Source organism: Coregonus lavaretus, assembly GCF_964263955.1.
Source record: "Coregonus lavaretus genome assembly, chromosome: 3".
NCBI classification, from domain to species: domain Eukaryota; kingdom Metazoa; phylum Chordata; class Actinopteri; order Salmoniformes; family Salmonidae; genus Coregonus; species Coregonus lavaretus.
This window is the reverse complement of record NC_139990.1, coordinates 76,589,098-76,602,433: the sequence shown is the minus strand read 5'-3', so window position 1 is coordinate 76,602,433 and position 13,336 is coordinate 76,589,098. Positions and strand designations below refer to the sequence as shown.

General features: G+C 44.1%; 1 protein-coding gene across 1 annotated transcript in view; it reads left to right on the top strand.

Annotated features, from left to right (window-relative positions):
* The window catches only part of LOC311108668 (intermembrane lipid transfer protein VPS13B-like), a gene marked incomplete at its 3' end in the record, with an annotated part of 212,574 nt that overhangs the window by 95,391 nt on the left and 103,847 nt on the right, over nt 1-13,336 (top strand). The window contains 2 exon segments of the mRNA XM_084151375.1: nt 2,632-2,906; nt 6,912-7,007. Coding sequence (XP_084007501.1) covers nt 2,632-2,906; nt 6,912-7,007 — 371 coding nt within the window.

Here is a 13,336-nt window from a genome sequence, read left to right as displayed (position 1 = left end):
GTGGTTTGGGACATAGCCAGAGGGTTTTTATCTCTAAGGGAATCTGGAGGCCCTGTCTGTCTGTCTGTCTGTCTGTCTCTGTCACTACCAGGATTAACACTTCAAAGCCTCTTCCCAGCCACAGTTCTGATCACTTGATTTTTAATTACTCTTTCTTTTTATTGCTTCACAACTTCAAATCTATCTGAGTGGGCAGGCAGGCAGGGCTGGAAGTAGAAGTGCTTGGTGTGTAGAACTGACACCTCAAAGACTCACAGGAAGTTTAAAAAAAACGACGACCAGAAAAAGCCACAACAGTGGATTTCTCAACTGCCAATTCGCAAAGTGAAAGATTTAATTAAAACATGACATAATTTTCACCGCCTAAGCCTGTGGGATTCCTGTGCTGTGACCTCACGTGGGGTATTGTTTTGAGAGAGAGAGAGAGAGCACATTCTTGTCTATTGACATCAGCTTCCGCTGGCTGTCGCAGAGGGGAGCAGGCCAGCTCAGGGAAACGGACACGATGGGATAGGTTCATAGGTCAGGGGAGCCACGTTGGCCCCAGCCCCTGGCCGAGTGGTTTGGCTGCAGCCCACAGCCCCCCAGCTCCTCTCCCCTGGTCCTGGCCAAGGCCTTTGACTGACTGTGGTCGCTGTGATTCAGCCCTTGGTTAGCCATGAACAGGACTCTACAGTCAGGATGCTGCCAGGCAGGTTGGTTGGGCTGAACCCTCTAGCCCAGTGGTTCCCAAGCTGGGGGTCGGCAGGGGAGTCCCTCCCCCCACATTATTATTATTGTAGATCTGCTTTTTAAGGAATTATTTATAACTATTTAAAACTTGTCAGAAATGTCCAGATCAATTAGCCCATGCCAGCTAACGTTTTTCTCCGCTAGGTTTTTTAGGCTGACTGCTCCCATATGTATTATTTTATAAATAGATTCTGTTAATAGTTCACTAAAGTGTATTGCAACGTACTGGCCACCTACTCCTCTTCTTTGTTAGGAAATTCACTTTAAAATTGCTGATGATGGAAGGGGGGCATGAGTGAAAAAGTTTGGGAACCACTGCTCTAGTCTGAAGCATTATGGACTGACTGGCTGACTGACTGGCTGCCTGACTGACTGACTGCCTGGCTGCCTGACTGGCTGCCTTCTCATCTGACTGACAGACTGGCTGCCTATCTGACTGAATGCCTGCTTACCTGTCTGCCTACCTGACTGCCTGTCTGACTGAAAACCACTACATCCTGCCTCACCTGCGTGCCTCGGCTCTGCCTCCAGTTGTTTGTAGTGTTCAGCTGCCAGCTGAATCAACTTTGCTGAGTCCTCTCTGGCTCTGCCTTCAGTTGTTTGTAGTGTTCAGCTCCCAGCTGAATCAACTTTCAGTCCAACCCACAGGAAGACCAAATTCATTGAGGGCTACGTCACGCCGCTGTCTGACTGACGTGTAATCAAAGCTGTGTTTTCTTTCACTGATGGTTCATTCATTCCCTGAAATTATGAGAGTTCCTATAATTGCATTATCACTAAGTCCGCAAGGGTTTGTTGTTTTAAGGTTTAAGGTTCTATGTTTTAAGTTGAGTGTTTAAACAGTAGCTAAGAGCAATATGGTTGAACACATTGGACTTTATTAAAGTGTCTTCTTTTCATCAATATTCTGCCTCTATGGGACATTGATATGTCAAACAGATTTCATTTGGCAAGGGTCCTCTTCTTACAGGACACTTAGGTTGTTGATGTCTATCTTCTTACAGGACACTTAGGTTGTTGATGTCTATCTTCTTACAGGACACTTAGGTTGTTGATGTCTATCTTCTTACAGGACACTTAGGTTGTTGATGTCTATCTCATTACAGGACACTTAGGTTGTTGATGTCTATCTCATTACAGGACACTTAGGTTGTTGATGTCTATCTCATTACAGGACACTTAGGTTGTTGATGTCTATCTCATTACAGGACACTTAGGTTGTTGATGTCTATCTCATTACAGGACACTTAGGTTGTTGATGTCTATTTTCTTACAGGACACTTAGGTTGTTGATGTCTATCTCATTACAGGACACTTAGGTTGTTGATGTCTATCTTCTTACAGGACTTTTAGGTTGTTGATGTCTATCTTCTTACAGGACACTTAGGTTGTTGATGTCTATCTTCTTACAGGACACTTAGGTTGTTGATGTCTATCTTCTTACAGGACACTTAGGTTGTTGATGTCTATCTTCTTACAGGACACTTAGGTTGTTGATGTCTATCTTCTTACAGGACACTTAGGTTGTTGATGTCTAAACGTGTTCTGTACTTGTGTTCTGTTTGGTCCACAGGAAGGGTAGCTGCTGCATGTGCAACAGCTAATGGGGATCCTAATGAACTAAACACAATTATTCCCATAGTCCCCCAGCCTTCCCATAGTCCCCCAGCCTTCCCATAGTCCCCCAGCCTTCCCATAGTCCCCCAGCCTTCCCATAGTCCCCCAGCCTTCCCATAGTCCCCCCAGCCTTCCCATAGTCCCCCAGCCTTCCCATAGTCCCCCAGCCTTCCCATAGTCCCCCAGCCTTCCCATAGTCCCCCAGCCTTCCCATAGTCCCCCAGCCTTCCAGTGTATTGACATGGAGCTGACCGATCTGTGTTGTGTCTTATTGTTCCTCAGGTCTGGAAGGAGACCCAGAGGCCCAGGCCATGGCAGGACAGTACCCCAGCACAGAGCTTTACATGCAGGGGGAGGAGGGGGACCAGGGCTGGGTGTCCTGGGCCTGGTCCTTCGTCCCAGCCATCGTGGGAGCTGAGGATGAGGAGGGAGAGGAAGGCTTCTACCAGCAGCGGGAGGAGGGAGGTGTAGGCGGCTCCAGCCCACAGCAGAACACACCTAAAGACCCTGTTGTCTCCATAGGGTTCTATTGCACCAAGGCCTCTGTCACGTTCAAGGTAGGAACACCAGGGAGTGTGTGTGTGGAGGGTTGGAATATTGTGGACATTCTTTCAGATAATGTGCTAGAATTGAATTTCTAAAGACAAAAAATTATATATAGTTATGTTAGCAGTTATGCATTTTTCCTACTAACATTGTTGTTGTTGTACCACCGCTACCTTTCCAGTTGTGGTTTAGTTTTACAGTACAGCAGCTTGATCTGCAGGACATCTACATCCTCTTTCTCTTTGTCTCTGTGTGGTACGGTACGGGGAGGGGTGTGTGGTACGGTACGGGGAGGTGTGTCTCTGTGGTACGGTACGGGGAGGGGGGTGTGTGGTAAAGTACGGGGAGGTGTGTGTGTGTGTGTGTGTGTTTGTGGTACAGTACGGGGAGGGGTGTGTGTGCGGGGTACGAGGGTAAGGGATGGAGAGTGACCTGTAACTGCTAACTGCCGTCTGGGGTCACGTTAATGTTTTAGACATAATACATGGTATGATATGACTATTCACAACCAGATACGCTCCATAATCTTACCCTCCCGCTCTCTCTCTCTCTCTCCTCTCTCAGAATCATTGGCATTCATCTGTGTTTTCCCTCAGGTTCAGATCCCTCAGATCACGTTTCTGCATTAGCATCTCATTGGGGGAAGGAGGTTAAATATCATGCCAAATGGAGCCTGCCGCTTTTCTAATAATGTTTAAATTGTTCCTGTAGTGTTTGAGTTCTTTTAATCAATTAATTGGCTCTCCTCTCCTCAGGAGTAATTGCAGACAGCCGAAGGGATGGCGTTTGATTTTAAACGTTCACATTTAGCGGAAGTATTTAATTTGAGGGGGAATTTCCCCTTTGAACAGCCAGACAGGCAGTACATGGACCTGCCTCTCTCTGACATGGCAATTAAACACCAGAACGTTATTTCACCTTCTGATTGAGAATAACTCCTCTAGATCAATCCATGTTATTTGATCAGAAATACTGGCATTTTACCTAATGACTTATACAGACGGGTGGAAGGTTGGAAAGAGAAAAAGCCTTGTCCTACTAGGCATAGTCCCATTCAATTATTCACTTGCTGATCTGCTGTTGACAACTTGTCATTTTAGGATTTTTTCCATTCTCAGCACATGGGAGTATTGATGTTTGTAGTGTTTTGAACAAAGCGTTCCCATCAAAAACATGGTTGTTTCATCTTTTTGACTCTTGGTTGGCTGTCAAGCTCCTAAGGATCAGTGAGCCCATTGAAACGTGTTTTAAAAGTTAATGAACGTTCAAGATGCCTAATAAAGCACAATTTTATTAGTGTTGGACCTTTTAGGGCCATACTGGCTGACGACAGAAGAGGTAGCTAGCTTAGCAGCGGTAACTAAAGCTCCATCCAGTTACTATATTGTTTTAGGCCCAGGTACAGTCAGCAGAGTCCTGCTACGCTAGCCGCTATGTTATCCTAGCCTCGCCAGGAGGCCATGTTGTCTCTGGATAAGGCATCAGCAGTGATTTGTCTGATGGGCAGGTCTTCAGAGAGCTAGGAGCAGCGTTGACGTGGTGAAACAAATCGCTCTCTCACTCTTTCAGAACGGTCCTTGTTGCTTGCTGCCACTCCCAGGGGTTGCTGGGAAGGCACGTGATTAAACCAGCGGAACGAGGAAAGGAGAGAGAGAGGGAGGGAAAGAGAGGGATATCAGAGGAGAACAGAGGGAGGGAAAGAGAGGGATATCAGAGGAGAACAGAGGGAGGAGAAGAGGGAAAGAGAGGGATATCAGAGGAGAACAGAGGGAGGGAAAGAGAGGGAAAGAGAGGGATATCAGAGGAGAACAGAGGGGGGGAAAGAGGGAAAGAGAGGATATCAGAGGAGAACAGAGGGAGGGAAAGAGAGGGAAATCAGAGGAGAACAGAGGGAGGGAAAGAGAGGGATATCAGAGGAGAACAGAGGGGGGGAAAGAGGGAAAGAGAGGGATATCAGAGGAGAACAGAGGGGGGGGAAGAGGGAAAGAGAGGGATATCAGAGGAGAACAGAGGGAGGGAAAGAGAGGGAAATCAGAGGAGAACAGAGGGAGAAGAGGAGAGGGTTATCAGAGGAGAACAGAGGGAGGGAAAGAGAGGGAAAGAGAGGGATATCAGAGGAGAACAGAGGGGGGGAAAGAGGGAAAGAGAGGGATATCAGAGGAGAACAGAGGAGAACAGAGGGAGGGGAAGAGAGGGAAAGAGCGGGATATCAGAGGAGAACAGAGGGAGGGAAAGAGAGGGAAGGAGAGGGTTATCAGAGGAGAACAGAGGGAGAAGATGAGAGGGAAAGAGAGGGATATCAGAGGAGAACAGAGGGGGGGAAAGAGAGGGAAGGAGAGGGATATCAGAGGAGAACAGAGGGAGGGAAAGAGAGGGATATCAGAGGAGAACAGAGGGAGGGAGAGAGGGAAAGAGGGGGATATCAGAGGAGAACAGAGGGAGGGAAAGAGAGGGAAATCAGAGGAGAACAGAGGGAGGGGGAGAGGGAAAGAGGGGGATATCAGAGGAGAACAGAGGGAGGGAGAGAGGGAAAGAGGGGGATATCAGAGGAGAACAGAGGGAGGGAGAGAGGGAAAGAGGGGGATATCAGAGGAGAACAGAGGGAGGGAAAGAGGGGGATATCAGAGGAGAACAGAGGGAGGGAAAGAGGGGGATATCAGAGGAGAACAGAGGGAGGGAAAGAGGGGGATATCAGAGGAGAACAGAGGGAGGGAAAGAGAGGGAAATCAGAGGAGAACAGAGGGAGGGAAAGAGAGGGATATCAGAGGAGAACAGAGGGAGGGAGAGAGGGAAAGAGGGGGATATCAGAGGAGAACAGAGGGAGGGAAAGAGGGGGATATCAGAGGAGAACAGAGGGAGGGAAAGAGAGGGAAATCAGAGGAGAACAGAGGGAGGGAGAGAGGGAAAGAGGGGGATATCAGAGGAGAACAGAGGGAGGGAAAGAGAGGGAGGTGGTTCCATCAGCAGTATAATAAGGTGCAGCTGCTCCAGTCTGTTCTAGCCTACACCTGCTTCCTGTGTTACAGTTGAAAGGGTGGGACTGAGCTGCACCCACGGTCCTGAGCCAGACCCAGCCAGCCATCACACCTCTCTTTCTCTCTCTCCCCCTGACCAGAGTCTAACCCCCTCTCTCTCCTCTCTCCCCCCTGACCAGAGTCTTACCCCCCTCTCTCTCCCCCTGACCAGAGTCTTACCCCTCTCTCTCTCCTCTCTCTCCCTGGCCAGAAGAGGGTGGTTAAGACCAGTCTGTATGTTGTTCTGAGAACCAGAGACCACCACTCAAAAAAAGTGTGTTTCAGACCAGTCTGTGTGTTGTTCTGAGAACCAGAGACCACCACTCAACAGAAGTGTGTTTAAGACCAGTCTGTGTGTTGTTCTGAGAACCAGAGACCACCACTCAACAGAAGTGTGTTTAAGACCAGTCTGTGTGTTGTTCTGAGAACCAGAGACCACCACTCAACAGAAGAGTGTGTTTAAGACCAGTCTGTGTGTTGTTCTGAGAACCAGAAACCACCACTCAACAGAAGAGTGTGTTTAAGACCAGTCTGTGTGTTGTTCTGAGAACCAGAAACCACCACTCAACAGAAGAGTGTGTTTAAGACCAGTCTGTGTGTTGTTCTGAGAACCAGAAACCACCACTCAACAGAAGAGTCTAATGTCTCTGAGTTTCTTTCTCAAACTCTGAACCTCTCCATCTCAGTGAGACGTTACTCCTCAGATCTACCAATGCCGCTCTCTCTCTCTCTCTCTCTCTCTCTCTCTCTCTCTCTCTCTCTCTCTCTCTCTCTCTCTCTCTCTCTCTCGCTCTTGGTTTCTCTCTCTCGGTTTCTCTCTCTCGGTTTCTCGCTCTGATTTTCTGGTGTTTAAAGTTAAATATTACAACTCTCCAGGGCCTTGTTCTGTGAGATCCCAAAGAGAATGGTGTTGACTTTGTTTATCTATCATGTTTATCAACCATGTTTCCTCTCTCTCTCTCTCTCTCTGTGTGTGCTGTGTGTGTGTCTGTGTGTGACCAGTTGACAGAGATGCAGGCGGAGAGCAGTTACTACAGTCCTCAGAAGGTGAAGAGCAGGGATGGGCTCTGTCTGGAGCAGGAGGGGATCACCATGGAGGTAACAACCCTTCTGTCCTGCTCTGTTCTACATGACACTCTCTCTCTCTCTCTCTCTCTCTTTCTCTTTCTTTCTTTCTCTCTCTCTCTCTCTCTCTCTCTCTCTCTCTCTCTCTCTCTCTCTCTCGTTCTCTCTCTCTCTATCTCTGTCTCTGTCACTCACTCACACACACACATTTTCTATTTGTATGCTATTTAACCCCTTACACTATATGGATAGGGCCAAATTGAGATGTTTCTAACAGAAGAATTATAAAATGCATATGCATTACCATGGTAGCAATTGAAAGGGAACACTGTGGACATTATTGGGAAATAATCAGACCAAAGGTGAGGACACAACAGTTCACCTAACACAAGACTGGATCCAAACATTACACTGTTGATTGCATGTGCATTTACATTTACAGTACTTTTCACAGCGTTTGTTGATAATGAAATCTGGAAATACTCTGGATACATTCAGTAACATAATAAGAATATTCATGAACATGTTGGAGTAGGTGCAAGATAAGACAAAACAATGACTGTGGGTTTGAGTGAGAGGTCAACACCATCACACAATTACTGTTGTTGTTTACGCAATCCAAAAACAGCCCGTTAGAAATCGTATATGTGGCTCAGGAGGGTATCATTTGCCTCGACTCTGCCCTGCCCTGCCCTGCTCTGCCCTGCTCTGCCCTGCCCTGCCCCGCCCTGCTCTGCCCTGCTCTGCTCTCCTCTGCCCTACCCTGCTCCGCTCTCCTCTGCCCTACCCTGCCCTGCTTTGCCCTGCTCTGCCCTGCCCTGCTCTGCTCTCCTCTGCTCTGCTCTGCTCTGCCCTGCCCTGCTCTGCCCTGCTCTGCTCTGCTCTGCTCTCCTCTGCCCTACCCTGCTCTGCCCTGCCCTACCCTGCTCTACCCTGCTCTGCCCTGCCCTACCCTGCTCTGCCCTACCCTGCTCTGCCCTGCTCTACCCTACCCTACCCTGCTCTGCCCTACCCTACCCTACCCTACCCTGCTCTGCTCTGCTCTGCCCTACCCTGCTCTGCTCTGCCCTGCTCTGCTCTCCTCACTAGATGTTGAAACATTGCTGTGGGGACTTACTGTGACTACACTATAACAGACATCATCATCCCTCACTGTGACTACACTATTACATACATCATCATCCCTCACTGTGACTACACTACAACATACTTTAATAGCATCCCTCACTGTGACTACACTATAACATACTTTAATATCATCCCTCACTGTGACTACACTACAATACTTTAATATCATCACTCACTGTGATTACACTACAACATACTTTAATATAATCCCTCACTGTGACTACACTACAACATACTTTAATATCATCCCTCACTGTGACTACACTATAACATACTTTAATATCATCCCTCACTGTGACTACAATATAACATACTTCATAATCCCTCACTGTGACTACACTACAACATACTTTAATATTATCCCTCACTGTGACTACACTACAACATACTTTAATATAATCCCTCACTGTCACTACACTATAACAGACTTTAATATCATCCCTCACTGTGACTACACTATAACATACTTTAATATCATCCCTCACTGTGACTACAATATAACATACTTCATAATCCCTCACTGTGACTACACTACAACATACTTTAATATTATCCCTCACTGTGACTACACTACAACATACTTTAATATAATCCCTCACTGTCACTACACTATAACAGACTTTAATATCATCCCTCACTGTGACTACACTATAACATACTTTAATATCATCCCTCACTGTGACTACACTACAACATACTTTAATATAATCCCTCACTGTGACTACACTATAACAGACTTTAATATCATCCCTCACTGTGACTACACTATAACAGACTTTAATATCATCCCTCACTGTGACTACACTACAACATACATTAATATCATCCCTCACTGTGACTACACTACAACATACTTTAATACAATCCCTCACTGTGACTACACTATAACAGACTTTAATATCATCCCTCACTGTCACTACACTATAACAGACTTTAATATCATCCCTCACTGTGACTACACTACAACATACTTTAATATCATCCCTCACTGTGACTACACTATAACAGACTTTAATATCATCCCTCACTGTGACTACACTACAACATATGTTAATATCATCCCTCACTGTGACTACACTATAACATACTTTAATATCATCCCTCACTGTGACTACACTACAACATACTTTAATATAATCCCTCACTGTGACTACACTACAACATATGTTAATATCATCCCTCACTGTGACTACACTATAACATACTTTAATATCATCCCTCACTGTGACTACACTACAACATGCTTTAATAATCAAATCAAATCAGATGACATTTTATTGGCCACATGCGCCGAATACAACAGGTGCAGACATTACAGTAAAATGCTTACTTACAGCCCTTAACCAACAGTGCATTTATTTTTAATAAAAAAGGTAAAATAAAACAACAACAAAAAAGTGTTGAGAAAAAAAAGAGCAGAAGTAAAATAAAATAACAGTAGGGAGGCTATATATACAGGGGGGTACCGGTGCAGAGTCAATGTGCGGGGGCACCTTTTAGTTGAGGTAGTTGAAGTAATATGTACATGTGGGTAGAGTTAAAGTGACTATGCATAAATAATTAGAAGAGTAGCAGCAGCGTAAAAAGATGGGGTGGGGGGTGGCGGTGGGGGGCAGTGCAAATAGTCCGGGTAGCCATGATTAGCTGTTCAGGAGTCTTATGGCTTGGGGGTAGAAGCTGTTGAGAAGTCTTTTGGACCTAGACTTGGCACTCCGGTACCGCTTGCCGTGCGGTAGCAGCGAGAACAGTCTATGACTAGGGTGGCTGGAGTCTTTGACAATTTTGAGGGCCTTCCTCTGACACCGCCTGGTATAGAGGTCCTGGATGGCAGGAAGCTTGGCCCCAGTGATGTACTGGGCCGTACGCACTACCCTCTGTAGTGCCTTGCGGTCGGAGGCCAAGCAGTTGCCATACCAGGCGGTGATGCAACCAGTCAGGATGCTCTCGATGGTGCAGCTGTAGGATGTTTTGAGGATCTGAGGACCCATGCCAAATCTTTTCAGTCTCCTGAGGGGGAATAGGCTTTGTCGTGCCCTCTTCACGACTGTCTTGGTGTGTTTGGACCGTGATAGTTCGTTGGTGATGTGGACACCAAGGAACTTGAAGCTCTCAACCTGTTCCACGACAGCCCCGTCGATGAGAATGGGGGCGTGCTCAGTCCTCTAATATCATCCCTCACTGTGACTACACCATAAGACTTCATCATCCCTCACTGTGACTACACTATAACATACTTTAATATCATCCCTCACTGTGACTACACTATAACAGACTTCATCATCCCTCACTGTGACTACACTATAACATACTTTAATATCATCCCTCACTGTGACTACACTCTAACATACTTTAATATCATCCCTCACTGTGACTACACTATAACATACTTTAATATCATCCCTCACTGTGACTACACTATAACATACTTTAATATCATCCCTCACTGTGACTACACTATAACATACTTTAATATCATCCCTCACTGTGACTACACTATAACATACTTTAATATCATCATCCCTCACTGTGACTACACTATAACAGACTTTAATATCATCCCTCACTGTGACTACACTATAACATACTTTAATATCATCCCTCACTGTGACTACACTATAACATACTTTAATATCATCCCTCACTGTGACTACACTATAACAGGCTTTAATATCATCCCTTTAATATCATCCCTTTACTATCATCCCTCACTGTGACTACACTATAACATACTTTAATATAATCCCTCACTGTGACTACACTATAACATACTTTAATATAATCCCTCACTGTGACTACACTATAACATACTTTAATATCATCCCTCACTGTGACTACACTATAACATACTTTAATATCATCCCTCACTGTGACTACACTATAACATACTTTAATATCATCCCTCACTGTGACTACACTATAACATACTTTAATATCATCCCTCACTGTGACTACACTATAACAGGCTTTAATAGCATCCCTCACTGTGACTACACTATAACATACTTTAATATCATCCCTCACTGTGACTACACTACAACATACTTTAATATAATCCCTCACTGTGACTACACTACAACATATGTTAATATCATCCCTCACGGTGACTACACTATAACATACTTTAATATCATCCCTCACTGTGACTACACTACAACATACTTTACTATCATCCCTCACTGTGACTACACTATAACATACTTTAATATCATCCCTCACTGTGACTACACTATAACAGACTTTAATATCATCCCTCACTGTGATTACACTATAACATACTTTACTATCATCCCTCACTGTGACTACACTATAACATACTTTAATATCATCCCTCACTGTGACTACACTATAACATACTTTAATATCATCCCTCACTGTGACTACACTATAACATACTTTAATATCATCCCTCACTGTGACTACACTATAACATACTTTAATATCATCCCTCACTGTGATTACACTATAACATACTTTACTATAATCCCTCACTGTGACTACACTATAACATACTTTAATATCATCCCTCACTGTGACTACACTATAACAGGCTTTAATAGAATCCCTCACTGTGACTACACTATAACAGACTTTAATATCATCCCTCACTGTGACTACACTACAACATACTTTAATATAATCCCTCACTGTGACTACACTACAACATATGTTAATATCATCCCTCACGGTGACTACACTATAACATACTTTAATATCATCCCTCACTGTGACTACACTACAACATACTTTACTATCATCCCTCACTGTGACTACACTATAACATACTTTAATATCATCCCTCACTGTGACTACACTATAACATACTTTAATATCATCCCTCACTGTGATTACACTATAACATACTTTACTATCATCCCTCACTGTGACTACACTATAACATACTTTAATATCATCCCTCACTGTGACTACACTATAACAGACTTTAATATCATCCCTCACTGTGACTACACTATAACAGGCTTTAATATCATCCCTTTAATATCATCCCTTTACTATCATCCCTCACTGTGACTACACTATAACATACTTTAATATAATCCCTCACTGTGACTACACTATAAGACTTTAATATCATCCCTCACTGTGATTACACTATATCATACTTTACTATCATCCCTCACTGTGACTACACTATAACATACTTTAATATAATCCCTCACTGTGACTACACTATAACATACTTTAATATAATCCCTCACTGCGACTACACTATAACATACTTTACTATCATCCCTCACTGTGACTACACTACAACATACTTTAATATCATCCCTCACTGTGACTACACTATAACATACTTTACTATCATCCCTCACTGTGACTACACTACAACATACTTTACTATCATCCCTCACTGTGACTACACTACAACATACTTTACTATCATCCCTCACTGTGACTACACTATAACATACTTTACTATCATCCCTCACTGTGACTACACTACAACATACTTTACTATCATCCCTCACTGTGACTACACTATAACAGACTTTACTATCATCCCTCACTGTGACTACACTATAACATACTTTACTATCATCCCTCACTGTGACTACACTACAACATACTTTACTATCATCCCTCACTGTGACTACACTATAACAGACTTTACTATCATCCCTCACTGTGACTACACTATAACATACTTTACTATCATCCCTCACTGTGACTACACTACAACATACTTTACTATCATCCCTCACTGTGACTACACTATAACAGACTTTACTATCATCCCTCACTGTGACTACACTATAACATACTTTACTATCATCCCTCACTGTGACTACACTACAACATACTTTACTATCATCCCTCACTGTGACTACACTATAACAGACTTTACTATCATCCCTCACTGTGACTACACTACAACATACTTTACTATCATCCCTCACTGTGACTACACTATAACATACTTTACTATCATCCCTCACTGTGACTACACTACAACATACTTTACTATCATCCCTCACTGTGACTACACTATAACATACTTTACTATCATCCCTCACTGTGACTACACTACAACATACTTTACTATCATCCCTCACTGTGACTACACTATAACAGACTTTACTATCATCCCTCACTGTGACTACACTACAACATACTTTAATATCATCCCTCACTGTGACTACACTATAACATACTTTAATATCATCCCTCACTGTGACTACACTATAACATACTTTACTATCATCCCTCACTGT